The sequence below is a fragment of the Lolium perenne genome, chromosome 7, assembly GCF_019359855.2.
Source record: "Lolium perenne isolate Kyuss_39 chromosome 7, Kyuss_2.0, whole genome shotgun sequence".
NCBI lineage: Eukaryota > Viridiplantae > Streptophyta > Magnoliopsida > Poales > Poaceae > Lolium > Lolium perenne.
In genome coordinates this window covers 33,956,121-33,981,373 of record NC_067250.2, presented here as the reverse complement: position 1 = coordinate 33,981,373, position 25,253 = coordinate 33,956,121, and the positions used below count along the sequence as shown (strand labels likewise).

The 25,253-nt window shown below is 43.0% G+C and overlaps 1 protein-coding gene and 1 long non-coding RNA gene across 2 annotated transcripts; both read right to left on the bottom strand.

Moving 5' to 3' along the window:
- Positions 1 to 4,246: 4,246 nt before the first annotated feature.
- LOC127313486 (uncharacterized) lies at positions 4,247 to 5,150 on the bottom strand. The gene is made up of 3 exons (XR_007859025.2): positions 4,678 to 5,150; positions 4,525 to 4,600; positions 4,247 to 4,452 (listed from the first exon to the last, which is right to left on the bottom strand). It is a non-coding gene; the product is annotated as an uncharacterized lncRNA (long non-coding RNA).
- A 1,463-nt stretch (positions 5,151 to 6,613) lies between these two features.
- On the bottom strand, positions 6,614 to 7,551 carry LOC127317864 (uncharacterized). Its single transcript, XM_051348464.2, has 3 exons — positions 7,321 to 7,551; positions 7,143 to 7,235; positions 6,614 to 7,055 (listed from the first exon to the last, which is right to left on the bottom strand). The coding sequence occupies exons 1-3, from the start codon at positions 7,433 to 7,435 to the stop codon at positions 6,853 to 6,855; spliced, it is 411 nt and encodes a 136-aa protein (XP_051204424.1). The 5' UTR covers positions 7,436 to 7,551; the 3' UTR covers positions 6,614 to 6,852.
- Between the last annotated feature and the right edge of the window lie 17,702 nt (positions 7,552 to 25,253).

Below are 25,253 nucleotides of genomic sequence, written 5' to 3'. Positions count from 1 at the left end.
CCCGGATTTTACATCGCACAAATATCGCCAGCATGGGCGGAGCGCCTTGGAGAAGAAAGTGGGCTGCAGTCCCCCCTCAAAAAGCGTAACATGCATACTATGCATCGGAAGTACATTACTATTCGTCTCCTAGTATGGTTTTTGTTTCACAATCAATCACAGGGGAGCAGTAGAAAGCCATCGGTTCTCACGCTGCTCTTCCCCACATCAACGCAATCGGTCATGGGTGGCTGGTCTGTAGATTCTCACTGACTTTGCGATGGCACATGGGGCCTGATGAATAGTGCATTTTCAAGATTAAGAGTCATTCTTGATGGTAGAATGAAGTTACAACAAAATTGGGCCTGAATAGTTGATTTGTTCACCCAGAAGTTTGTTTGCCCCCCCTCTGGTTTCGGTCACGCTCCGCCACTGGTCGCCAGCATACACACACACGTTGGAGGCTCTTTTTGGTGTGTTCGGCAAAGTTATTTGAGCGCGGGGCATTATTGGGCATTCGCTGTAGCACTGTTTCCTGCCCCCTGCGTCCAATAAAAAACGGTTTTTTAGGCACTGTTATATTTTAGTGCATCCGTTGGAGATGTTCATATAATGGGGGTGGTGTCGTGCACCAACGAACTCCACAGCGGCAACCGGCACGAAGAATAGCTGTTTTTGTGGATGGTGGCAACGACAAAATTGCGTCACTACACTGAGCTATTATATGGCACATAAATTGCATCATGAGGGATGTACGTCGATGTGCACGTGTGAGTCAATGACCATGTGCCCACATATTTTCATGGTAGCTACGACACATCAAACCAAGCACCATTTAGTCGCTTCCTTATAAATTTGGGAGAGAGAAGCCTAACTTAGTTTCATTCCTTGTCGATCCAAATCTATTCGAATGCATGGTTGATTTTCTAATGCTATTAGAACTTCACATGCGATATCTTGGAGTGCACACAACGGGACTAGGACTAGGAGGCATCAGAGAGTATTGTAACACTCATGATCTTTGTTGACGGTCTAATGAGTTCGGTCTGGCGAAGTTGGTCGTAGCCAGCTAATCTGAAACTGAGGTGAAACCGAACGAGACGTGCCGGCACGGACATGCCCCGGCGTAGATGACTGGCCAGGCGACGATCTGATGTGGGATTAACGGCTGAGGTCCGTCACTCATGATGGCAGAGGCGCTTTGCACCTCGGAGTTGCTTAGATTCTGTGCTCGTCACAGAGCACACATATTCAGGGCAAGTACGCTTTGACACTGCTGTCTTGTTAATTAAGAAAAGTGTACCGAAACTAAACTAGCTAATCTGTCAGTTTTCTGAGGCTACTGCTAGACCATCTGTGGGAAGACGCTACTGCTTTGAGTGCTCAATTCGTGTTCAACCGGCAACCGTTGTCCGCAGGATGCCAAACGGGAAAAAAATGACTGCGCCGAACAAGAAAACTTCCTAAACGCGCAACTACTGCCGAACTCGTCCAGTGTACCAAACTGTCATGGTTTGGAAAGCATACATCTATCTGTATACCTAATAATAAAAGCTGAACCTCTGCGCTCATGCTGCATTGGAGCACGCCGGCCGCGTCCTCCAAGAGGAGGAGCACGAGTCTGATTTCGTGGCCGCCGTGCTGATCCTCTAGTTCGGCCACCGTTCATGGTTAACTGGATGTGAAACTCAGCAGCTGAGCGCCTGAGCGCAAACATCCTACAAGAAATTGCAAAATGCAGGAAACGTCCAACCTAAGTCATTGTTGTTAATTAATTGAATTTGGAACTGCATGAAAAATTGAGAACACTGAGAGGAAAGATTGAGAACACTGAGCATTGCTGGTGTGAATTGGATGTTATGACTTGTGACTGAATACGAATTCCAGTTGCTATTTACATGTGTATAACTGAACTGAACAGATTGGATGTTCATGTGTTTGCAGTAAATTTTGGGCATGACTACTCGCTGTACTCTCGGGGAATTTGACTAGCTGTTGTCGGATCCGCAAGAGACAGAAACAAACACATCGACATTCCTCTGCATTTTTTCACAATCTGCTTAATAGATACAAGTAACGTTTATTTCAAGATATAGATATTAAGTATATGTGACGATTTTGTGCATAGTATCACATAGTGTAAATCGCATGTAATCTTAGTGAATGATTGAGGGGAAAACCTAATTGAAAGCATATCATATGTGCGGTTATGCTTGGCAAACCTCGGGATGGCTTGGGACAAAAGTTGGGCTTGGTGAAGCCTGACCTGAAAAAGTCGGGCCGACTTGGCTCGAACAAATTCCTATGTTGCGCTATAAATATATTAAATAAATCATTCTTGGATATTAAGTATAATTTATATGAAAATATGCAAAATCGCTAGCTTCAGATTTTTTTTTTTGGACTAGGCTTTAGGCGCAAAACCGAGGGCTGAGTTCGGCTCAAATCTCACGTCTTGGGTTGGGCTGTCCGTGCATGCGATGAATATGTTGTCTACGATTAAATCAACAAAACACCTCCATGGAAAAATAATAGCCAATTTTAATTTTAATACCAATATCCATATAGTGAAATTATTCATGTTATAAAGATATTCAATAAAAATGAATTTACAGCCATACCAGTAATTTAGCCGATGAGTAAAAGAATGTGCCAATAGACGATGGGGCGGTCGAGCGGTGCATAGAGACATGAGATCAAAGAGAGGAAGATGGAAGGATACCCCGCTTTGTGCTAGCATGACATTCGTCCTGTAGCAAAGAACGTTCCACTAGATGATGTGTTGGTTGAGCAACGCATAGAGACTTGAGAGATGCAAAAATAGGAAGATACAAGGATATCCTGATTTGTGATATTGTGCGATTTAACCCGTAGCAATGCACGGGTGTACTTCCTATTTTTTTCTCAAATCGATTCTCCACTGGTTTCCACCCTCCATTTCTGAACTTATGAAAATGTATTGATATGCCCAGATATCTAAAAGGTAATGAACCTATATCACACCTAAAAAGGAATTTAATATTCAATCTCAATCTCCTTGGCCTTATCAAAACAGAACAACTCATTCTTATGAAAGTTTCTTTTCAGTCCCGACAATTGCTCGAAAATACATAATACTAATTTCATATTTAGCATTTTACTTAAACCATGCTCCATAAAAAGAATAGTGTCATCTCCGTATTGAAGAACAAAAACCCCGCCATCAACTAAATGAGGAATTAAACCAGCTACAATCAAAATTGCTAACATGTCTGCGACAATGTTGACTAAGATAGGTGACAACGGACCGCCTTGTCTAAGACAAAGAACAATTAAAGTAGTCATTTGAAGCATATACCTTCAGGACTAGTACTTATCCTAGATGGAAGGACATAATGGACAAAATATAAATGTTGATTTACATTCGGTGGGCATAATTATCTTTATGTTTACCTATGAAAAAACACTAGATAAATCACATGTTTAAAGATCAATCAAATCAGTAGTAGGGCTATGCAAATCTCTAACATATCGTAATATTTAGATGGTGTTGGCACTCCGAATTAGAGTTTCTTATGGCTCATGTCTTAAAAATCAGGTTTGTATCCAATGAATAATACCTAGATTTTTTCGAAAGTCAAACCATGTAAAATTTAAATTAGTTTTACAAAAAATCGTTAACATGCAAATACAAAATCAAAATCGTTAGATACATCATGAAATGTATTTTTATATGATATCTATAGAATATCATACTTACTGATAGATTTTTCCAAAATTTGGTCAAACTTTAATTGGCTTGAATTTAAAAAAATATAAACCATCTATTGGTGGAAGTACAATATTATATGGACTATCTCCAGTGTCATGATGCGAAATTTCGGAACATACCAAATAATGTGCGAGCGGTTCAAAAATCAGGGCCAGCCTTCTATTAGCACACATGCCAATTAATGATATCTTCGATGGTGTTGGGAGTAGGTTTGTGATTGCTAAAGGAGAAGTAAATGAAAGTTATCCACTACTACCTCCATTCCGATTTATTGTCTTATGTGCTTTCCTAGATTGTCAATTTAACCAATTTAATAGTATGAGTTATATATTACAAAATAATATCATTGGAAATTTAATTTTACATTTTCTATTGATATATCATTTGGTTACTAGTTGAATGCCCGTGCGTTGCTACGGCTTCTTTTTTTCTCACATTGTGTCAATACAATAGTTGTAAAAAATCACACGTATCAAAACCACAAGATATTTAGAAAATTTTATAACAGTCTAACCAGTCTGAAATATATTTAACAACCATATATTTGACATCGTTTGAATATGCAATAAGTACTCCACTAATTAACTATTTTATATTTAAAAAATGTCCTCCTCGATACTCCTTAGAGTATGTCGTACAATGTATGGAATATTTTCGAGTGCTTCATTTTGATGGTACTTGAGCAAGCGTACCAAAAAATTCTTCCTCAGGTTGATAATATTCTGCACAACAATATTTGTCATTAGCATGTATAGTTTTAGTGAAAAATAGAAAGTGCAGCGTAAAGTACCCACCGTGCATATTGGATGAACCAACTTTTTACCATTCCATGAGAACATAATATAAAAAATGAAATAACCAGAAGCTTTCCTGTAGATAAATGACTCGTTATTATGTTAATTATCGAAAAAATTAAAACATATGGGTTTTATTTTAGAGATACTCACATGCTTGAACTTTGCGGAATATCAGTTGGCGACGTGCGTGGCCAGAAAAATATATCGGCATCCCAACCAGGTTGTGCCAATGAAAGTGCGTCGGTTAGGTAGATTGCAATTCTTTGTAAGATCAATTTCATCTTATGCGATCGAACCATTTTACCCTCCGATGATGGCGGCATGGACCAAGGATCAATAACAGACACAGTACATTCATGCTTATCGATGGAGAACAAGTTAAAGTGACCCGCGGATGCATAAGGGAGAAAAACCTTCAAAAGGACAACCATTAGAAACACATGTAATGTGACACCGTTGGATAAGTGAATATATTTACCAAGTTGCGTGATGCGATTTTGTAGTCTATCCCAGGCCAACTATTGAACAATGTTGCTAGGAACTGTATATTTGGCTTTACTCGGTATTTTTTACCTCGTGTGGAATCCACCATCGCCGTCTGAGAAAAAAAAACTGTTTAGAAACATAGTGGCAACAATGAAAATGCGATTGTAGTAACTTACACAAAAGCGTAGATCCATGTAGTGCATATCAGTCTCTGCTATCTGTAGGATCTCATCGCATGCCACTATACGAATTCCTAAGTTGAAGCAGTCATTGTCCATATGTTGGTCCATCCTAAGTATGTCCTGAATTTTCTTAAGACTCAAGCCTATTGGATATGGTTTGGAGCTCCGCACCCATTCCTGTCTGTGAGGAAAATGTTAAAAATGATAAAACCATATCAATGCATATTATCGTATTTTTTTAACATACTGCTTACGTACTCCAATAATTTGGGGTCTTGAATCGACATGATGTGTTGGAAAAGCTCGTCAACTAACTTGCGTGGGTTTGTAGGTATGATGTGGACTTTATCACTCAAGTCTAGTTGCTTCGGGCCCTCCACAATCATACAATCAGAAGTAGACACATTTTCTTCATTGGTAGGTTTATAGTATATTGGCTTTCCTTTTAACTTATTCAATTTGAACTCCACCAGTACAACGATTAATTTTCGGCGAAATTCTTTCATATCCTTCTGCAAAATATAATATTTAAAAATATGTCCTTAAGACAACTATTCAAAATGTAAGCGGCTACTAATGTTATCCTCAAAAATAATAACACACCTGAGTGAATTGATCAGACAACACATCACCTGTCCAGTATTCCATATAATTAAGCATGAATAACCCGCACGATGCGCTACAAGATTATTATGCACCGTTTTAGTAATTCATATAGAAAAATCAACGTAAATAACATTTGGACATGCATAAAACCAATTGTACAAATGCGCTATTGGTACACGTATAAACCATCCATCTAAAAAAAGAGGTCAACATACCCATCAGTTTGCATACGTTGTTGAAACTGTTCTACTACTGGCCATGTTGTGACATCGAGATCCATCCACCTGTCACCTTAGGATGGGAATGAAATGAAGAAAATGTCATTAATACGGAAAATCGAACCTGCATCGTTATCCCGTTCTGCTCTTGACTTTTGCGCTGCTGCATATGACACATTACGTTTAGGTATGTTAGGATGCCAGCCGAGCTCGGCATTTGGGAAGAACAGCGGGTATGAGAGCGGGTCGTAACAGCCTTGTGTTGCCTGTATACTGTATCTCTCATTGTTATTACCATGGAGGATAATGCTGCGCTCGAACCTTCTTGCGAGATTGTTACCCTCTACCCAAATAGCAGCCACCTCATCTGATATAGGTTTGTTATATCTCCTTTGGTCTAGCTTCTGGTCTGTGTTCAACTCAATACGATACTCATCAAGGTTTTCCTTCTGCGCTCCTAGTCTCCTAAACTGTTTTGAGTAGGGGTTCTCTTTGAGGATGTCGACCAACATCTTGACGACAGATTGATCTAAATTCTCTGTGGATTTGGCACGATGGTTTAGGTTCGGATCGTCGTCGTAGAAGTACAGTTGCAAATGTTCCGGACGAGAACCTGGCCCGAATGAATGCACGTTGTGGTACATAGTTCTGTGTGCTCGGAACGTGTACACCCCGGACTTCATGTTCGTGTAGTTGTTGTCGAGGGTGACGCCAAGGGTTGTGAAGGAGAAGTGTCCGTTGAAGAACCGGATGCTCTCCCTGAAATGCCGAGAGTCCGCATCAGAGCTAGACCAGAGCCTCATTAGTTCTGGTATAGGTTCCGGTTCAAGCAACTAGGTTTGCCCATTCCGACAGCAGAAACCGTCGGTCTCGTACTCGAATTTCTTGGCGTTGCAAATTTCGCAATTCTCCGCGTGATTCAGGATGTGCGTGCTGTCTGGCAGGTTTGAGTAAACAAATTCAAAAGGATCATCGTCTGTGGTGTCCTTGCCGGTTGACTCTGGTTCATCGAAGTCCATGTCATCAGCAGCGGAACCTGCAATCATTATTGAGTTATACATTATATATATTAGCTCTTAAGAATGATGAGGATATAAAAAGCAAGCTAGGCGGGCAGTTGTACCTTCACCGGCGAATAGATAATACTCATCATCCATGAGATCACCTGGGTTGGGGTTATCCTCCATGAGCCTGGCAAGGAAGGCCTCCATCTCACCTACCCCATATTTGAGTCGGTAAGTAAATGATAATAATAAAATCCTTCTAGACGTAAGAAGATGATCAAGATGTACCAAACTTACTATCTGTATTGACGGTATAAGCTTGTGTGCTCTCAAAAGGTGATATGGGGGGCGATGCATGTGTGCTTGACGATGGGTTGGGCGCGGACGATGTACCTACTTCGGAGCATGACATAGTGATGGACTCAGCGGCTGGGGTGTTATGCTTTGTCGTGAAGCGAGCATTACACCGTTGTTGTTGTGCATGCCTCTCCCCGTGTGGTATGCTTTGCCTGTTTGCTCTTCGGTGTGCAATCTGACGTCGCCTCTCAACCTCTTCCAGCAATTCTTTTTCTGCTCGCTCCCTAGCCCTTTGCTGAGATCTGCTCTCCTTCCTATGATCTTCTGCTTCAGTATTCACAAGCTCTGACTGCTGCTCATTGGTCTGTTCCGTGACATTCAAGAAGTCATCGCCGCACAAAGTATCGCCAAATGTCCTGCTAAGGTACTCTCCTGCAACATGATTGAGCGATTAAGTAATTGTTCAGTGGAGATACGAAATGCAATAAATATGATTAATTACCGTCAGTTTCAGTGGTGTAGTTAAGCCTGTCCGCTAAAGATGAGGCATGCGGTGAAGCGGATGCCTCCACATCGGGTGATTCATTAGTGACGGTTCCCAGATATGTCGTATCTGAAGATAAATGAAGCGGGCACTTCATTGCGATTGATTCAGCGCATGGGGTGTTCCGCCTAGCCATGGCTTTTCCGTTGCGCTTACTTAGCATTTTATGTCTGTCCCCGGGTGCTAGGGTGTGGCTGCGAGCTCTTCTTTCTGCATTAATTACTTGTATCTCACCTGGCGTTAGCATATTTCGACGTGCGTGATATTGTTCCCGCCTAGCTTGCTTTTTATCGTTGTGATGTGTCGATGAAGAACCATGACCTGATTGAATGAGTAGATGTTTTTATTAATTCACCATGCTCACTTGACAATGTACATAATCATTAATATGCAGACCATTTGTTATTTGCTTACCTTGCTCAGATGTAAGTAGAGCTGTAGCCTTTTTTTTTGGCGGGTTATCCGCTGTTTTTCTAGGTATTCCGCTTTCTTCTCAGCAGACAATCTACCATACCAACTACTTTGTTTTCGTTCCAGATTTTCATCATTAGCCGTGGATAGTGTTACATTCGTAGAAGGGGTACAATCTATATAAGAATTTCGCAGACAAGTCATGTTGGTAGTAGTAATCTTTATAACAGTTACATAACAATATTTGAGAGTGGATTTGGTGACCGCGTGTATACGTGAGCACCCATCAGCCACCGTTGGATTGCCTTTGAGATTCCACCATCCCACTAACGGCAACATACGGTGTTAGAATCTTTTTTTGGGAAAATCTGTCCTTAGGGACCGATCACATCCTTGTCACCTTTATATCCAGTGCCTTATCCCTTCTCTAGTAGTATTCTCCACCACACAACCCAGTACCACACCGGAAAGGAAGAGAGGAGGACACCGCCGAGCTCCCGGAGGAGCTCCTGGCCGCGGTCTTCGGCCTCCTCGGCTCCGGCGACCGCAAGCGCTTCTCCCTCGTCTCCCGCCGCTGGCTGGCCGCCGAGGCCGCCTCGCGCCTGCGCCTCGCGCTCGACGCGCGGGACCCGCTCCTCCCGGCCGCCCCCGGGATCCTCCGCCGCTTCTCCGCCGTCTCCAAACTCGCGCTCAAGTGCGACCGCCGCGCCGACAGCGTCGGCGACCCGGCCCTGGTCCTCGTCGCGCGCCGCCTCGGCCCGGGCCTGCGCCGCCTCAAGCTGCGCTCCCTCCGCGCCGTCACCGACGACGGGGTCCACGCGCTCGCCGCCGCCGGCGTCAACCTCCGCAAGCTCTCCGTCGGCTCCCGCGCCTTCGGCGCCCGCGGCATCGAGGCGGCCCTCCGCTCCTGCACCCAGCTCGATGAGCTCTCCGTCAAGCGCCTCCGGGGCCTCGCCAGCTCGGACCCCATCACCGTCCCCGGCCCGCGCCTCCAGTCCCTGTCCATGAAGGAGCTCTACAACGGGCAGCACTTCTGCTGCGGTTCTTATTCATCTCCGATGATGTGCTCGTGGAGATGCAAGCAGCAGCGATTTGGGGACAGTTGCCCCGTATCTGGATGTACATGTTCTGTATTGTTCTGTTCTTTGTAGTTTGGAAAAAAAATGCAAGCAGCAGCGATTCTGTTCTTTGTAGTTTGGAAAAAAAATGCATGCCTGATATGTTGATTGCTGAATCGACATGTTTCGTTTGCACTGAAGTGAAAAACCATCAGTATTGTACAAATTGCAAATTTAGTGTTCCTGGTTCTGGAGTAGCTCTTGTGCGTTGTAATTTGAAAGGGACGTGTAGTGTGAGCTACAGCAGCCGGGTCAACGGATGGTGGAGAGTGTTGAGCACGGTGGATAAGTGGAGAGTGTTGCATTAGGTTGTCACCTAACGGGACAACTAACACCGTTTGCCACATGTCAATCAATCACCGCGTGCTCACGTATACACCCGGTCACCAGGCTTCTTTCGAACAATATTTATACACATAACAATTTGTTTACCATGTTCTGCGAATGTCGTGTTTGCAATTGTACTGGTTTGATTTGGCGATGGCGACACTTGAGATCCAGCCGTTGTCTGTGCATGGTTAAAGGAATCGAGCAGATTTTTCCCACTATAATTTTCAGAACCTGGTTCACCTAAATGAGTGCTAGCTGTAAATTTGTATTTAACATGTTTAGTGGTCAGTACAAACATTCAGAGCTGCATTATGAGCTGTTGGTTGTGCATGGTCAAAGGAAACCAGGAGCTGCACTATGATTTGTATGCTTCATACCTTGCTGTACATGTAGAGGTGCAGTCTTTTTTTTTTGCCGAGCTATTCTTTGCTTCTGTAGGTATTCTTCTTTCTTTGCATCAGACATTCGAGCATACCGACTTGTACTGCTACCTTGCTCCCGGTTTTCATCAGTGGCTTTGTTGGTTAGGTCACTAAGTGGGGTCCGATCTCCTATTTATGAAGGATAGTGTTAACTTGGCAGGTGTGGACATGACATTGATCTTTGTTTGGTCTCATAAGAAATTGAGCACACCTTGATCTGGAAGCTGTTTTGCAGCCTTTTTTTTTGCCGGGCTATCCTCTGTTTACGTAGGTATTCTTCTTTCTTCTCATCAGACAATCGAGCATACCAGCTCTTGCTCTTTGTCTGTTGACTAATTTCACCATGATCTGTGTTTGTTAGGTCCCTAAATGGGGTACACTCCCCCGGCGTAGATTGAGATGCATTTTCTTGATCTTTCATCTGGTAGGAAAGCAAAACAAAGAAATTGTAAAGATTAGCACCTACTATTTGTACAGGCTACTGATGGGTATTCTACTAAATTGGTTACGTCAAAAGCAAATGAGAGTGTAAAAGAATATATGGTTTTGTCTGATGGGTATTCTACTAAATTGGTTACATCAAAAGCAGATGAGAGTGTAAAACATAGAGGACCAAGGTGAGTTCTATTGAGATTTGCTGGTTATACTTTTGTCAACTTTTTTGACGTTTGTTTGGTGCTACTTAGAAATACACATCATAAGGCCTATGTGAAGAATTCAGATAGCATGCGGTTATTCAGATAGAATACACTCCAGGCTGTCAAGTTTGGGAAAAATAAATAGCTAATGAAAATTGAAAATACCAAATGACATGTTTTTTTCCAAAGAGACTTTAGATTGAGAATTGATTATGTGCTTCTGGATTTTTGGCATGACCTTAGATTGAGAATATTTAATTTCAATTATGTTTTACATTGCTTACATTCCATCTTTCTTGAAGTTGAGGAGTCCAAAACTGATGTCTTGGCAGCAATAAACTTTCAGGGAGGTGCTCAGAGATTTTAGTTTCTTCTTTTTCTACATGCTACATACTTTGGAAAATACTGTGTACTGTAGAAAAATAACCTCAATTTTTTGACTTTGTACTGCACATTTTGACTATCCAGATTATGTAAACCTTAATGCATTGTTTTATTTGTATTGTTTCTTTCGCACATACTTTCAGAATGGTGAGCCAGGGGTGAGCACGTTGGTGGCCACGGTCTCTGGCGATGGCCAGATCCTGGTGATTGTTGTCAGTGGAGCCCCAACACAGCACCGACACTTCCTGATTATTTCGCACATACTTGTGCTCATTCTTACTCCCTAAAGTATTTGTGGTTTAAAGCTTGCTGTCTCTTATTTTGTCAGTTACCTTGGTCCAGTTCCGGGACTATCAGCCTCCAGGACTTCATCATCGTATGGACATCAAGCCGGGTACCTCTGCTGGATTACAGGTTTGTTTTGTCACTTCAGCAATGCTTCTGTTCTGTACATACAGCATTGGTTCCTCCGCCGCCGGTACGACCGAAGCGCTGCGATACACATTGTTGCTGCCTCCCTTCTCGTGAACCCAATGCAGGGGAGCTACCCTGTTCGTGCCCCACTGCAAGAAACTAAGGCTCCGTCGATCGCCGCTTCTCCTTTCCAGGCGAGCGTCTCTAAGGAAGCAACAGTTCCGCCGCAGCTGAATCAAACCAAAGGAAGCAACCTCCAGCTCATGAAGCGCAGCAGTCCTCCCCCATGCCAAACATGATGGTAGATCCACGTTTTTACTTCTTAACTTTGTCTCTTCAAACTTATTATCGACAGTAATGCTACTAAAAAATTTCATAGGAAGGAAAAGCTCAAGGGAGCAAACAGAACAAGTTGGAAGGAGCTAGAAAGGAAAAGTAAGATGTGAGCTAGAAAGGAACACCAGCTGCACATTAGAAACTGATTGTTTCATGTTCTTCCTAGACGAACGGCTAGCAGATCATGCTCTACCTGGAACGCCGGCGAGAAAAAGCGGAGTAATGGGAAGTGTGCTCCAACGAAGACATACCTGGAACGCCGGCGAGAAAAAGCGGAGACACAGTTTATGTTTTTTTTTTGCTTCGGTGATTGATTAGACATTTGGTACAAGGATGAGGATCGTGCAATGAAGGAAAGTGTCTTCTTGGAGTGGTGATTGATTTGATTCGCGGCAACATGTGATTGCCTAATTTGATGTACGTGAAGGTGATATGTGTGATTGAGATACTTTCCTAATTTGTTTGATACGTGTGTGATTGATTTGATTCGGCAACATGTGATTGCCTAATTTGTTGTACGTGAAGGTGATACGTGTGATTGAGATTGAGATGTTACCATATTTTCATGTACTGTGTGATATCGTGTGATCTTTATATACCATATTTTCATGTACGTGTGATCGGACGAAGCAGAGTAGGTAGAATAGATTGGATGGCCCAGATGCTTCCAATGACGACACCAAATTGCGTTGAGCGTCGAACGACCAACTCCCATTTAATAGTAAAGATTTCATGTACTGTGTGATATCGTGTGATCTTTATATACTATATTTTCATGTACGTGTGATCGGACGAAGCAGAGTAGGTAGAATAGATTGGATGGCCCAGATGCTTCCAATGACGACACCAAATTGCGTTGAGCGTCGAACGACCAACTCCCATTTAATAGTAAAGATATAATTTATATTATAAAGGTTAAATTCACAAACTAGGGATACCCACATGACTAATAATTCACAAACTAGGGATACACACATGACTAATAATTGACAACCTAGGTTGGTATGAGTAATATTTAAATACGGGCTTTGTCACAATAATCTCTTTCTAAAGGAAAATGCCTTCATAAATAGCATGCATACCCTCAATATGGCCTTATCAGATGTTAGCAACACATGGTAGCGAGTAGTCGATATTGTGGCTCCCGAGTCACCCCCCTTGGGCGGCTCCGGGGCGAAACCCTAGCACCGCCGAACAACCAAGGCCTCGGTGGCCTGCCCTACCGCCACAGCCACCAGCGGGCCCGGCGCCGAAGGTGCCGGGGTTGCATCGTGGAGGCCGATCACTGGTGGCGGCTGGGGATGACGCCAGTGGTCATCTTTGCGCTGCGGCTCGGGCGGCGCCCCTAGTCATGCGACGATTATATTCCCTTGGGTTTGGCATCCGTGCGGGGTGGATCTCTCCTGCTCACGGCGATGGGGCAGCACCCTTTTTGTGTGGTGGCGGAGGATTCCCTTGGGCGTCTTCACATCAGGTGGAGGCGGCGGATGTAGGTCTTGTGATATGGGGTAGCCCGATCTTCTCAGTAAGCGATGGATGGTGATGATCACACGATGAATAGCAGCAGATGAAATCGATGATATGAGGAAGATAACTTGTATGACGCCGACGAGATCTCTTGATTGGTCCCTGTCGCTAATGCAACAGCTCTCAACCCTGCAAGATATTCGCAACTCCACACACTTGCGCACGTAGCCGCCGATCACGAAGCGGTAAGTTGCAATCTACTAATTCCCAATGGAACAACAGATCACACAAGACTTTCCGATCTACACCAAATCAAGCTATATGGTGTAGGGATTCAATAGTTTTGCAGGGCAAACAACTAAGAACTAGGGTTTATCTTAAATGTGGTCTAAAGCCACTTTGGGGGTGTCCAGGGCACTTATATAGGCGTCCGGGACGACGTCAGGTCGAAAACGTACGAAAATAACCGACCCAGAATAGATCTGGTCGAGACAGACTCGGACTCGGCCGGCCTGGGGGCCGGTCGACCGGGTCTGGGACCGGGCCAGCCGGTTCAAACCGGGCCTGGCGCCGGGTGGTGATCGGGCGACGGTGCGGGGCTTACTGGACATCGCCCCGGTTGGCACAAGTCAGAAATCCGATTGAAACCGGATGGATCCGGCGCGGGGGCCGGTCGGACCGGCCCTGGGACCGGGCGGTACGGCCGGTTGTCACATCCCGAAATTTTTCCAAATTTCGGAATGTAAAATAAAAATAAATTTAAATGCTTGATGTTTGAACTTGATTGAAAATTCACAAAGATTTAAAACTTTTTAAAGTTATTTAAAAGTATTTCCCAAAATGGTGTTTTCAAGTACCTTTGGTTTCAAAGTATTTTTAATCAACCATAGTTTGTTATAAGGATTTGAAATTATATAAAAAAGATTCTCCTTGGGAATACAAAATCCCTAAAAACCTAATTTGGAAAATGTGCATAAAAGGACCCTTTTGGTCTACCCTATTATTTTTGAAAGTTCGAAAATTTATTTTTTCAAATAAAATAAGTGCCAAAGTGTTCTCCACTGAATTAGCTTTGAATTGATATTTTATTCAAATTTTCTTAATAGTTTTTGAATCAATTTGAATTTTGCAAATCAAATAACAGAGAAGAAATCGGAAAAGGAATAAAGGAATAAAAAAAGAATGAAACAGCCCAGCCCAAAGAAGCCAGCCGTGGCCTCCTCTCTCCATATGTTTGGGCCGACCCAGCCTGGCCCAACTAACAAAACGAGCGAACCAGTCCATGTACGCGATCGATCGTCTTCCTCGTGCATGAGCACGTACAGGAGATGGAACTTTAGACGTTAATGGCTGCGGCTCTTCTTATGCCTCTCCCATCAATTCTATCAAGCGTTTCTTGTTGAGTTTAACACGAAAGTTATTACAAATTTAGTGGGGAATCCATTCAGGGTATTATCTCTCCATTTTATTGTGTTAATTGCTCAAACCAAACCGGCGTCCCGAATGCCACCGTTCGACATAGCCCTCCCGATCTCCCACCTCAGTCCATATTGATGCAAACCAAGAGGAGCACCGCGTGTCCCTCTGTTGTCTCTCTCACTTTTATTCTCAAACTATTCCTAGAGGAGCCCTGTACAGCCCGTGCCAACCAATGCCATCCATAGCCTCGAGTTAGAGTTCATCGCCAGATCCCGTCACCTCCAGTCATCAACTCGTCGATTCCTCTTACCAGGAGACTCCTCTCATCAAGGGCTACCTCCAGGACATGGCCATGCATCATGTTGACGCTGTTGACCGCGGCGTCGTCGGAGTTCATCTCGACGGTACGTCGTATCCAGTAGCTTATAACTAAATTCCTTTCAACCTTATAGTTTCCAATTCGTCGCCTATATTCAGGACATGTTCGTGTGTCACATCGTCTCTGTTGGTCGTGCCTCCGCCACTCCATTCGCCGGCCGCCGCGAGTTTCTAACGACCGCGACGAGGTAAAGCAGGCATTGGTTCTTTTTTTTTTCCTTTTGATTTATCTCTTACACCCATCTACTCTCAAATCGATGGTTCAACGATGGATATTCGCAGCCGGAGTTCGCCCCGACATCGCAGCCGCTTCCAGGCTTAGCATATGAACGGAACCGATCTGGGCCATCGTATTCAGCTTCAACCTCCATACGTCCTCCACACTTCTCCCAAGTCTGGAGGTCACTTTGGGCGTTCGGGAAATCCCGAAATTTCGGGACGGGAAATTCGGGAAAAAAATATTTCGGGATATGAAAAATGACACCCGAAAATACATCATAATATTTGACTCCCGATAATTCGGGTACCCGATAATTCGGGTTCGGGATCGGGAATTCCTGAACATCCCGAAATAACATAATGCAAAAAAAAAAAAATGACATCAAGAAGCTAAGATGGAGAGTTTCAGCAGCCGTCCTTCTCAACTCCAAATACGATACTCCATCTCCCGCAACACACAGTCAAAATCGAGCATGCTTCTTGGTCTCCAGGGCGAGGCGACGAACAGGGAGAGCGGAGGCGTCCTAGCAAGTGTCGACGAGGGAGCTGCGAGAGGCCTCGAGGCCGCGAGCGCGAGGGAGCTACGCGAGGCCGCGAGCGCGAGGCCACGACCACGAGGCCGGACGCCAGGCGCCCCCACTCCTCATCCAGGTGGCGGGCTCGCGCCGTAGTCCCGTTCTGCTCGATTCGTTGTGGCGGCTGGAGGAAACGGGGAGTGGGGAGGACGATGTGTGAGGCTGTAGCTCGTAATAGTCTAGGTTACTCCCGCATCTCTTCACTTGGGCTGGGCTTGGGGCACGTGGGCTTTTTAATTTATCATTGTTCATGGGCTGCTCGGGATATTCGGGTTTTATGCCCGGAGTGATCTGGAGGCCATCGACGACACGGAGCAACCGATCTGGCCGCCGCTGCATGTGTGCGTGACCCTTTTCTCTTGACATCGTAGGAACATGGAAGGTATCCTCCACTCAAAATCTGCCACGTATAGTTCTTTTTCTTTTCCATACAACCGTATCGATCAACGTAGATGGTGCTAGCTAGATTACTTCTGAAAACTTTGAAATTCGGTAACTCCCGATCTAGAGCTCCGTTTTGAATAGTTGTTTTTCCGTTAAGTTCGTAATCAAATTATCTACAATTTTCGTTTAGAAAGTTTTTCCATCCGAAAAACTTTTTCTGGCAACTTTTCGTACAACATCAAAATTTTACCGCGACATGTTTAATCTTGTAAAAGTTATGAAAAATAATTACACATCCAAAATTGACAAATAATATACCGCTGGACTCATAAAAATGTTTAGAACACCAATGTGAATTTAAATCTGGGACTTTCGAGTAATGTTCTAATATTCAAATTTGAATATGTGAATTTGAGTATTTTGACATCACTCAGATTCTATAAACCCAAATCAAGTGATTCTTTTTGCCAATGGATCATTTTTATGCCCTCTGTCCACTTGCACAAACAATCAAATTTAGTTCAACCCTCTGCGACTATTCAAATTCAAACATGAGGATTTGAGTATTTCCATTGTAGATGTCTTTCTTTAATTATTCTAACCAAGATTCATCCTTACAAAAGTGAATCCTTTAGTCAAGCCCATCTATCAAATCTCTTAGACACAATCATCATATGTTCAAATGATATTATCCTAGTCCATGTTATTCAAATAACAATTGAGTTAATTGAGTAATTCAATATATCACAAATCCATACCCAAGCCTATGTGTAACTCATACTATCTTAGTAAGTGTTGTCACACTCTACCTAATAGTATTTTGAGTTGCGCTATTTGAGAATCATGTGATTTTTATCACATGGATCATTCCAATTACCCACTTATGTAGGAAACAACTTTTGACCTTAGTTCCTTGTCAACATTTTCCTTCTAAGCATTTGGTTTAGATAATATTTCTTTCTAAGTAATTGACTTGATCATTCCATCTCCCAAAGCCATATCTTGCAAGCCGTGCCTCATGCCATATCTTCTTTGTCCGATGACTAAAATACAATAAATAACAACTTGTTGTTTGCCTTGTTTGATTTTGTTATTGTTGTTGAATGGTGTGTTTATGTTGTGCTATATTTTATCTTATAGTTCGTATGAAGAGCGACGTGTTTTGTTGAGAGAAGTGAACGATCTTCAATTACCAAAAAGGCAAGTGACATTCAAATCCTATCTATTTTATTTATGCATTATTGTTTTTGAAACTAGTATGCATGTTAGGATTTTGATTTCAAAAGTAAAGTATCATGCTATGCTTAGCAAACCCTAGTAGTGTGTAGCTACTCCTGAACCCATTGCTAGGATGCTTCACTTTTGCTTGCAACATCAAATGCCAAGTGCTGTTTTGTTTTTGGATGATAATGTTTGGAAATTTAAAAGTAACAACCCAAATGAAACACCTGGGTGGATTGGTTGATTGGTGGGCAGCTGCTCAGGTCCACGCTCCTAGTCGTAGCTAGTGGGCTAAAGTGGTGAATCCCTGAGAGTTCGCATTTGTAGAGTGGTCGCTTTTGACTGCACACCTAGTTTTCACCAGGGGATCGTGTGGGGGTTTATTACCTGGGATGGGTTTTAAGCTTGTGAGTTCCACTTGTGGTTGGCCACCCAGGATTAAAGAGATTTCCATGTCGTCCATGTTTTAGATAGCTTCCAGTGCAGCCTTATGGTATTATGGGCTCTGCCAAGATTAATTAAGTTGTGAGGATTCAACTTGTGACTAGACAGTGGGTGGAGGCGACGACCAAGGGAACGGGTCTAGTTTGTATGGTTGAATTCTTCTTCTGAAAGATCTTGTCTCATTCTTCTCTTGGGAAGGGTGGGTCGTAAGGTGAAAGTGCACAACCTCTCGAGAGTTAAACCTAAGATCTTAGCCGTGTCCCCGGTTACGGACAATTTGAGCTTCTAGGCAAGGAATGTACGGAAGAATCTCATCACCTTTTCTGAATGTATTTAAAATTTGAACAACCTTGTAAAACTCATGGGAGATGTAACCATGTGATTATTCTAAAACCCATGGAGGATTTAACCATGGTGTGATTTCATAATGTCATCCAAAGATTTTCAAAATGTTTTGTTTTGAATAAAATATAGGATAAAATTGGCTTTATGCAAATTAGTCTAAGACTCCACAAGCCAAATATCATGTAGATAGTCATACCTAAAACTGCCACCAAATAAGTGTCATTTGCCAGTACATCATTGTACTGACCTCCATTCATGGGGCTGCATATTCAAACGTGTAGGTTCTTCGGAAGATGAGTACTAATAGGATCTCGAGTCTACATTCCAACATGTCTGCCTGTGGCGCATGAAGATAATGGAGGCTCATTGAAGTTTATAGTTTCCGCTGTGTTTGCTCGAACTCTTTTATGTGAGCTAGTCCAAGTGACTATCCAGTTTGTAAGACTTTGTTTAATTCCTGAGGATCTACGTTGTAATAATTTGATGCTATTGCGATGATTACATTATTTTGTAATGTGTGTGCTATCAGTGATCCCGAAAATAGCACTATACACAGGTATCTTATCTTTATTAAAAGGTAGGGTGCTACACCGGTTGACCGGTCCTGGCGCCGGCTGGAACATCTCCTCCTCTCGCGCATGCCTCCCGCTCCTCCCTCGCGCGTCCATGGGATGTCTTTATGTCCAGCTCCATGACCAGCTTCACGTCCATCTTCTGGTCCAGCTGCTCCTCTCCTCCTCGTGCGATGCTTGGTTCCTCTTCATACCTGATCATGCATAAGTAATACGACTTAGGCAATATAAAGTTCTCATCGATCAAAGTATCATTTAGGAACAAGTTCACCTGTTGTTTAAGTAGCTTCGCACGAGCTCGTGTCATTGATTCAATCCTGACTTCATTGGACTGGAGCTTCACAGCAGGATCATCTTCTTGTAATGACGGAGGTAGTAGTGAGGTAGGGATGTCATCATCATCTCCCCCCCACCTTCAAAAAGCGTCGACCTTGACGCTCCAAGGTCTTCTCCATCATATGGTGTCAAATCAGCAACATTGAAAGAATTACTGACACCAAACTCATCAACTGGAAGATCTATCGAGTATGCATTATCATTGATCTTGGCAAGCACTTTGTAAGGACCAGCACCACGAGGAAGCAACTTGGACTTCCGCATCGGGAACCTATCCTTGCGAAAATGTACCCAGACCATATCACCAGGCTTGAACAATATCTCCTTACGCTTCTTGTTCATCCTTGCAGCGTTGCTCGTGCCTTTCTTCTCTATCAACTCTTTAGTCTTCACATGAATCTTTCTCACAAAATCTGCCCTCTTGGATGCCTCCATATTAACTCTCTCATGTATGGGTAGAGGTAACAAATCAAGCGGAGTAATGGGTTTGAAACCATACACCACCTCAAAAGGACACAGCTCTGTGGTAGAATGTACCGCCCTGTTATAAGCAAACTCCACATGCGGCAAACACTCTTCCCACTCCTTCAGGTTCTTCTTGATCATGGATCTCAACAGTTGTGACAATGTTCTATTCACTACTTCAGTTTGACCATCAGTTTGGGGATGACAAGTAGTGCTGAAAAGCAGCTTCGTCCCCAGCTTTCTCCAAAGCGTCTTCCAGAAGTAGCTCATAAACTTCACTTCACGATCAGAAACAATAGTCTTCTGTCTTCGGGACTCCATGTAGACGTACAATGTCCCTAAAAAACAGGTTAGCAATATGCGACGCATCGTCGCTCTTGTGGCAGGCAATAAAATGTGACATCTTAGAGAATCTATCCACTATCACAAATATAGAATCATGGCCTCTTTTAGTACGTGGCAAACCTAACACAAAATCCATACTAATATCCTCCCAAGGTGTAGTAGGTGCCGGTAAAGGAGTATACAAACCCTGAGGCTTCAGCTTGGACTTGGACTTGTTGCAAGTAATGCACCTCTTCACATATACCTGTCCACGTCCCGCCTCATCTTTGGCCAATAAAAGTGGTCAGCTAGCATGAGTAGCGTCTTCTCACGCCCAAAGTGACCCATCAAACCTCCAGCATGAGATTCCTACAATAAGAGCAAATGCACAGACGATTCTAGAACACATAGTTTGTTAGCTCTAAATAAGAACCCATCATGTATGTGATATTTTCCCATGCTTTACCAAGAGCACACAAGCGATATGGTTCAGCAAAATCATGATCAGTAGCATACAAATCACATAGTATCTCTAAACCAGGAATTTTAACATCAAGTTTAGTTAATAGCATATTCTTCCTAGATAGAACATCAGCAACAATATTATCTTTTCCCTTCTTATGTTTAATAATGTATAGAAAAGACTCAATAAACTCAACCCACTTATCTAGACGCTTATGCAAAGTAGATTGGACTTTCAGATATTTCAAAGCTTCATGATCATAATGTATGATAAACTCTTTTGGCCACAAGTAATGTTGCCAAACCTCAAGAACTCTAATTAAAGCATACAATTCTTTATCATATATAGGATAGTTCAACTTAGCACCAGAAAGTTTCTCAGAAAAATATGCAATTGGGCTACCCTCTTGCATCAACACACCACCAATTCCAATACCACTAGCATCACATTCAATCTCAAATTGCTTATTGAAATCAGCAAGTGCAAGCAACGGTGCAGAAGTTAACAATCTTTTCGGTTCATCAAATGCATGATCTTGGGCTGCGCCCCACTCAAAGACAACACCCTTTTAGTCAAATCATTCAAATGTGCAGCAATAGTACTAAAGTTGGGCACAAATCTTCTATAAAACCCAGCTAGACCATGAAAACTTCTTACTTGACTCACATTCATGGGAGTAGACCAATTTTGAATAGCTTCAATTTTAGACACATCTACTTCTACTCCATGCTTAGAGACAACATAACCCAGAAATATGACCTTATCTTTGCAGAATATGCACTTCTCAAGATTACCATAGAGTTTATTATCACGCAACACTTGCAAAACATGTCAAATATGTATAGTATGATCAGATTCATTGCGACTGTAAATTAATATGTCATCAAAGTACACAACCGCAAACTTGACAATAAAATTTCGCAAAACATGGTTCATCAGTCTCATGAAAGTGCTAGGTGCATTAGTTAAACCAAAAGGCATTACTAACCACTCATACAAACCAAATTTTGTTTTAAAGGCTGTTTTCCATTCATCCCCTTCTTTCATCCTAATTTGATGATAACCACTACGCAAATCAATTTTAGAGAACACAACAGCACCACTCAATTCATCTAGCATATCCTCTAAACGGGGAATAGGGTGACGATATCGAATAGTAATGTTGTTTATAGCTCTACAATCTACGCACATACGCCATGTACCATCTTTCTTTGGAACTAGAATAACAGGAATAGCACAAGGACTAAGGCTTATGCGAATATAACATTTGTCGAGTAGCGCTTGTACTTGCTTCTGTATCTCCTTCGTCTCTTCGGGGTTCGTTCTATATGGTGCCCTATTGGGCAGCGAAGCTCCGGGAATCAAGTCAATTTGATGCTCAATATCTCGCAATGGTGGTAGTCCTACGGGTACCTCCTCCGGAAACACGTCGCCGAATTCCTGCAAAACATTAGAAACACCAAGAGGAAGAGGGGTCATGTCGTTAGAAACGAAAACCGTACCCCTGTACAAAAGCACAAGAGGCATGGCCGCAGGATCCTCACTAAATTCTCTCATGTCTTCTTTGGTGGCTAATGAAACTAAGGAATTCACTCGCTCACTTTTCGTTATATCACACACAATATTACAATTCTCTCGCCTATCTAAAGATGCATCCTCCAAGTTTACTTCAACTTTCTGACGAGATTCATTGACAATCTGTTGTGGTGACATAGGCTGTAAGTTGATTTTCTTGCCCTTGTACTCCAAGTGATATGTATTGGCACGACCATTGTGTTGCACAGAACGGTCATAGAGCCAATGCCGACCCAATAGTAGGTGACACACCGTCATAGGAACCACATCAAAATCAATGCAATCCTTATACGGTCCAATCTCAAACTCAACACGCACCATGTGGTTTACCTTCATCTCACCATTGTCGCTCAACCACTGAATATAGTACGGATGCGGGTGCGGTAGATACTTCAACTTCAGCTTGATACACAACTCCTTGCTTGCTAAATTGCGACAACTCCCGCCATCAATAATAACCTTGCAAGCCTTGTCAGGACCAACTAAAGCCTTTGTCTGGAACAAATTGCAGCGCTGAGTAGATGCACTAGGCAACACATTAAGAGCACGCTGTGACACAACAATGGTGCGAGCATCAGACGGATATGCATCTTCACCATCAGTGTCATAGTCATCATCTTCTGGAGCATTAGGATCAACATCATCTCCAGTCTCATACTCATTGTCCTCATTGATAATCATGACTTTGCGGTTAGGACAATCTCGATCTCTTGAAGTGACCCTTGCCACCACATGTATGACAAGTCATATCACGATTGCGCACAGTAGACATGCTAGAATCACTCGTACTTGCAGCAGATTCGGACTTCTTTGCATTAGACACATTGGAGACCGGCTTGCTAGACGGAGTAGAGTAGGGTGCGGAGCGCGTCGATGGCACCGGCGCCTTAGGTGGGGGCGCATGAGGCATGAAGCGCCCAGCTCCCGTAGCACAACCTTTAACCTTTGCTTCTTCAGCCATTTGTAATTCAGCTTCTCTTGCATGATGTAACAATTGATTCATATTGGTGTAACTGTAGTGACGAACAATGCCTTTGATATCATACTTCAATCCGTTGAGAAAACGCTGCATTGTCATCTCTAGAGACTCACGGACACGACCACGCTGCATAAGCATCTCCATGTAGTATTCATCCACAGTCTTCACACCTTGCCTCAATAGGGTCAATTTATCATATATTGTACGCAAATAATTAGTGGGCACAAAACAAGAATTCATCGCCTCCTTCATAGCACGCCATGTGATAATAGGTGGCTCACCATCCTCCTGTCGATTACGAACAAGTGCATCCCACCAACGCAATGCATAGCCATCAAATTCGGAAGAAGCAAGCTTCATCTTCCTATCTTCAGTGTAATTCGGATGTAAGCGCCATAACTTCTCAATCTTGAGCTCCCAAGTGAGGTATTCTTCAACATCAGCCCCTCCTTCAAACTTGGGTATGGAGAATTTAGGCTTACCCAATCCATCGTCCTCATCAAGTCCATGACCATGGCATCCAAGTTCAGCCCAACCACGAGGACGGTTACCACGTCCCACACCACGACCAACACCAGGTGCTTCATCCTGAAGATCAGGTTCTTCATCCTCTTGTTGCTGTTGGTTTGTAAGATTCTCAACAGACATTTGCAAGACTTGAAGAGTGCGCTGGATATCTGTCATTTGATCTTTTATAGTATTGACGGTCTCACTAGTAGCATCCAGCTTCTGGGAGATCCCTTGGACCGTTCCCCTAAGCTCATCATCCTGAGTGCGGAATTCACGCTGCATCTTATTACGAAGAGCTTCATACTCCCTCCATGTGATGATATCTGCAGAATCCTTGTTTTCCTGGTTAACAAGTTTATGATCACTAGCAGACATGATTAGTAGGTTAGTGCACTGAATCAAAAATAGATGGTGGTACTCTCACAACTCACTCAAAAACTGATAAGAAAAGGAGATATTACCGTTCCAAAGTAAATTAGTGTTGCTTACCACTTGTAGTAACAACTAGTGCATGGATGTAGCGAAGCGAATATCAAGGGTATAAGAACAATCACACGACAAAGCAGGATATATGTGGGGCTGTAGTTAGGCTACCTATTTGCACCAATAACAAGTTCTAGCGCTGACCGTAGACAACCAAAGATACTCACACAAGGCGATAAATGTGGCAATGCAACTATATGGAGGAAAGGTTGCAATGCACTCGAGAGACACTAGCAAAGCTCAACGAAACATGCACAAGATTGCTCAACTACAGGTGCAGAAAAGTAACCTAGGCCTTCACTTGATCTTACTAGCACTTCACACTTCTTCTTTTTGGATTTTCTTTTTGTAACACACGCACTATGTAGCTCTTTTTGCTTCTTTTTTATTTTCTGTTTTTTTGTTATGACACAACTCCTTGATAACACGGCCAACAAAATATGCAAAGCACCGAAACCCTAATGAGCAGCCTGTCGAGCGGTAAAACTAGTCTCTTCTGGGGAAGTTCCTAGTCACGTATATCGAAAGGCTGTGGCTATGGTTTGGACAAACACACTGTATGCTATGTGTACTCGGAGCAACAAAAACTGACTCTAGATGAAAGCGGAAACACAAACCCTAACAATACTAGAAGGAAGAAAAAGATACGCAAAAACAACTACGAAAAGCAACTAAAACTTGAAATTAGTGCAATCTAAAGCTATGGCAAACCCTAACCCTAATATTTTTGGCTTTTTCTGGATAGGAAACACTCACAACTCAACTATGGGGTGGATTGTGGATGGCTTACCGAGGAAACCCGAGGATCTGATACCAAGATGATATGGGGTAGCCCGATCTTCTCAGTAAGCGACGGATGGTGATGATCATACGATGAATAGCAGCGGATGAAATCGATGATATGAGGAAGATAACTTGTATGACGCCGACGAGATCTCTCGATTGGTCCCTGTTGCTAATGCAACATCTCTCAACACTGCAAGATATTCGCAACTCCACACACTTGCGCACGTAGCCGCCGACCACGAAGCGCTAAGTTGCAATCTACTAATTCCCAATGGAACAACAGATCACACAAGACTTTCCGATCTACACCAAATCAAGCAATATGGTGTAGGGATTCAATAGTTTTGCAGAGCAAACAACTAAGAACTAGGGTTTATCTTAAACGTGGTCT

Bases quoted from the DNA above. Each gene is read 5' to 3' on its own strand.
- LOC127317864 (XM_051348464.2), bottom strand. From the start codon at position 7,435: ATGTCATGCTCCGAAGTAGGTACATCGTCCGCGCCCAACCCATCGTCA. The intron at 7,236-7,320 runs GTAAGTTTGGTA...AATATGGGGTAG, and splicing joins TTATACCGTCAATACAGATA to GTGAGATGGAGGCCTTCCTT. The intron at 7,056-7,142 runs GTACAACTGCCC...TAATGATTGCAG, and splicing joins TTATCTATTCGCCGGTGAAG to GTTCCGCTGCTGATGACATG.